The 3,252-nt window shown below is 31.9% G+C and overlaps 1 protein-coding gene across 1 annotated transcript in view; it reads right to left on the minus strand.

The window, feature by feature from the left end:
- LOC105557585 (chaoptin) overlaps positions 1–3,252 on the minus strand; it is an 82,597-nt gene that overhangs the window by 43,554 nt on the left and 35,791 nt on the right. Inside the window, exon 4 of the mRNA XM_012004861.1 lies at positions 467–585. Within this exon, the coding sequence (XP_011860251.1) occupies positions 467–585 (119 nt within the window). The remainder of the gene's footprint in view (positions 1–466; positions 586–3,252) is intronic.

A 3,252-nucleotide genomic window follows, 5' to 3' on the forward strand; every position in this document is an offset into this window, starting at 1 on the left:
ACATAAAATGTATATTTTAAAGTGATCAACAACTTTTGTTTAAAACATTTTTCAAAATTTTTAATATTTGTGTCTGAAAATTACATAGAATTGGTCGACATTGTTTTTTAAATATCTTTTTAACGAACTACGAGCGACGGCTAAAACCTCTTCAAGGTCACTCAGGAGGGCGACCTTGACAACATATGTCAAGGTCAAGGTCATCGGGGCTGGCTCCCTTCATCGATATATTTACCATAGAACCTATATACTTTTTATTTTCTTTATAATTTATAACATAATCTTCTTAAATTGAAAATAATGCGATCCAATGTTTCTCTTTTTTATTGCAATATACATATAAAGTATATGTATACATATAGGGGCAAACCTCGATAATTAACCATCTAACTTCAGGTACATATATGTACATTGAATATTTGCATGCATTGACGATAAAGGAGATGCCATCTATGGAGATACTTACGGTAATAAGATTGTTAGAAATATTCAAAAATTTTAAATCCGTTAAGTGTCTTAATGCATCAGTGGGAAAGTCCTTGAAGAAATTAGCCGAGAGATCCAATTGCAACAAGTTGAAAATTCCTGAAATCATTAAGATAGTCTTTGGATGATATTCATAGTTAGATCTTATAGTTAAGGTCGTTAAAATTATCTTTAGATACTTTGTAGTCAATGAAATGTTCCATACAACATCTTAAGATAAACTTAAGGCAGTCTTAAATGTAAGATCTGACTTTGAATACCAGCCTTTGTTTTTATACACTGAGAAAAATTTTTATCGGATAAACTTATTAAATAGTGTTTCCGATGGTTAATTTTTCCGATTACGTTTTCCGATTAAATTATGGGTACATGTGATAAAATTTATTCGATGAAATGCAGTTACTGACGATTGAAACACCGATCAAATTTTTCATTGGATATACAATTTAATTGGATATATCCGTTTGTTATTATGTAATTGGATTATCCGATTATATTTAATCGGACAATTTTCTCTGTGTAATAATTTATAGCTGTGTTCTATTTTCTATTTCGTTGTCACGTGATGCGAAAATATAGAATTAGGATCCCGCATACACAGACACACACACAAAAATTCTTGGTAAATCATGGTTAAATTAGTAAACATGTTCTTATGCTTGCTTATACAAGGAAGTGCGTAGCCAATTTATTCCGGTGAGAGGATCGGACTTGTGGGAATATGAATTAGAGTTCATTATATTCTATCGAGGTCATCCCCCCCCCCCCTCTTCGAAGACTTTCATGGCGCATTCGAATCATTCATAGCCTGACCCTGGAAATATTCTCACGTGTAATTAGCACTGGTATTCTTATACACAAATATAAGAAGTGAACGCTTTCTTACGAACGTTGATTATACAATTGTAAGAAAGTACATGTAATTCATTCAACATTTAATTTTGTTAAAAAATAAAGACAAATGTACATTTGTTAAATGTATTTTCTTTATATGTTAACGTATAGAAATCTTCCATTCAGGCATTTTTATGTTTCCATTTTTTTATTCTCAATTTTCGCAATAAGTTCATTCAAATTATAAAACAATCGAAATTTATAAAAATGTAGCGAAATAAATATTATTATCAAATTAATAAAACTCGTATGGCTCAAATATTATAAACACAAATTTGAAACATTATTATACAATAAGTTTTTAACCAAAAATGTTTAGCATGCCCTGGGAGAAAACATTCTACAAAATTTTTCAGAAAGTAAAAGTATACTAAAAAAAAACTACAAAATAGAACTACAGGATCTATGAAATTCTACATGAATATAAGAAATGTAACAGGAATCTGTATAAAAATGCTAGAATTGGAACACTTTTATAAATTTTTTAGTATCATAGCTTTTACGACTTGATCTATGTATGAACTTCTCAATAAATTATCTTCGTTAAACTACAATTAACATTGATACTTGATACATTTCTATGTCGATTTAAGTAAACTATAATACAAAGATGCCGTTACAAAATTTTTTAATTTTTTAATATAAATTATATATAAATGGCTGTATATATGTATAATTACAGTTATACAATATATGTACATATAGAGACATTCAACTCAACCTTGCCAGCAGATGTCAATGTGAATGAGTTAATCTGTGGCGATTCAGTGCCAACTCGAATCTTTTGCCGGCTCGCCTCTTATATTATTTCAGAATAAATTTTAATTGCAAAGAAGGTCACCACATTGCGGCAGCGAGTGAAACTGGATTCTGTTCAAGAATCCTGTCATGTGCCATAAAACCTTGTAGTATTATGTTTAAAGTTACAACCATTCGCGAATTAGAAATTTAATTAGTTAAAAAATTGTAGATTTATATATATACTACTAAAAAAAATAGGGAACACTTTTCATACCCTAAAACTTGGGCTATTTTCAAACCACTGAAACTCGGCGAAAAATCATCGTAGACTTAAAACTAAAAAAGCATATTAAAGCTTGAAGTTTCAACTTGAAAACCCCGCTAACGATTTATTTAAATATGTTCATCTTCCTCGTTCTGTGTTTTAAAAAAGAATACCCTGTTTTGTTCTTTAAAATTACGTATATTTGACACATTGCAGCTCGATATAAAATTTCGGTAAATATTCACTATAGGGGAGTCAGCTCCGATGACCTTGACCTTGACATATGTTGTCAAGGTTATCCTCCTGAGTAACCCTCAGAAGGTTTTAGCCGTCGCTCGTTGTTTGTCAAAAAGTTATTGTATTAAAAAAACAATGTCGACCAATTATATGTAATTTTCATGTCAAATGACTTTGAAAAGACAAATATTAAAAATTTAGAAAAATGTTTCAAACAAAAGTTGTAGATCTCTTTGAAATAAACATTTTATGTTCTATTCATTTTTACTGTGCGAGTAATAGTTTTCGAAAAAAATGATGGACTCTAAATCTTATATCTCTCCTCCCATCTCCATCTGTCGTACGTCATGGAAGTACATGCATGGAGACAGTATGTTCTGCCCCCCCTTCAGGGGGAGGGCTCCGGCTCATTAAAATATAACCCTACCCACACTATGTCCGAGGTGTGGTGCGGATCTCGCTTCACGTGGAAAGTCGCAAACCCATGTGGAACAGTACAAGAAAGCATCCACTTCCACCGTTGTACTGTTCCACATGGGTTTGCAACTTTCCACGTGAAGCGAGATCCACTCCACACCTCTGACATAGGGTGGGTAGGGTTATTTTTAACGAGGTGAAGCCCCCCCCCC

This window comes from Vollenhovia emeryi, unplaced genomic scaffold (assembly GCF_000949405.1).
Source record: "Vollenhovia emeryi isolate VEMERY1.0 unplaced genomic scaffold, V.emery_V1.0 DF939450.1, whole genome shotgun sequence".
NCBI classification, from domain to species: Eukaryota; Metazoa; Arthropoda; class Insecta; order Hymenoptera; family Formicidae; genus Vollenhovia; species Vollenhovia emeryi.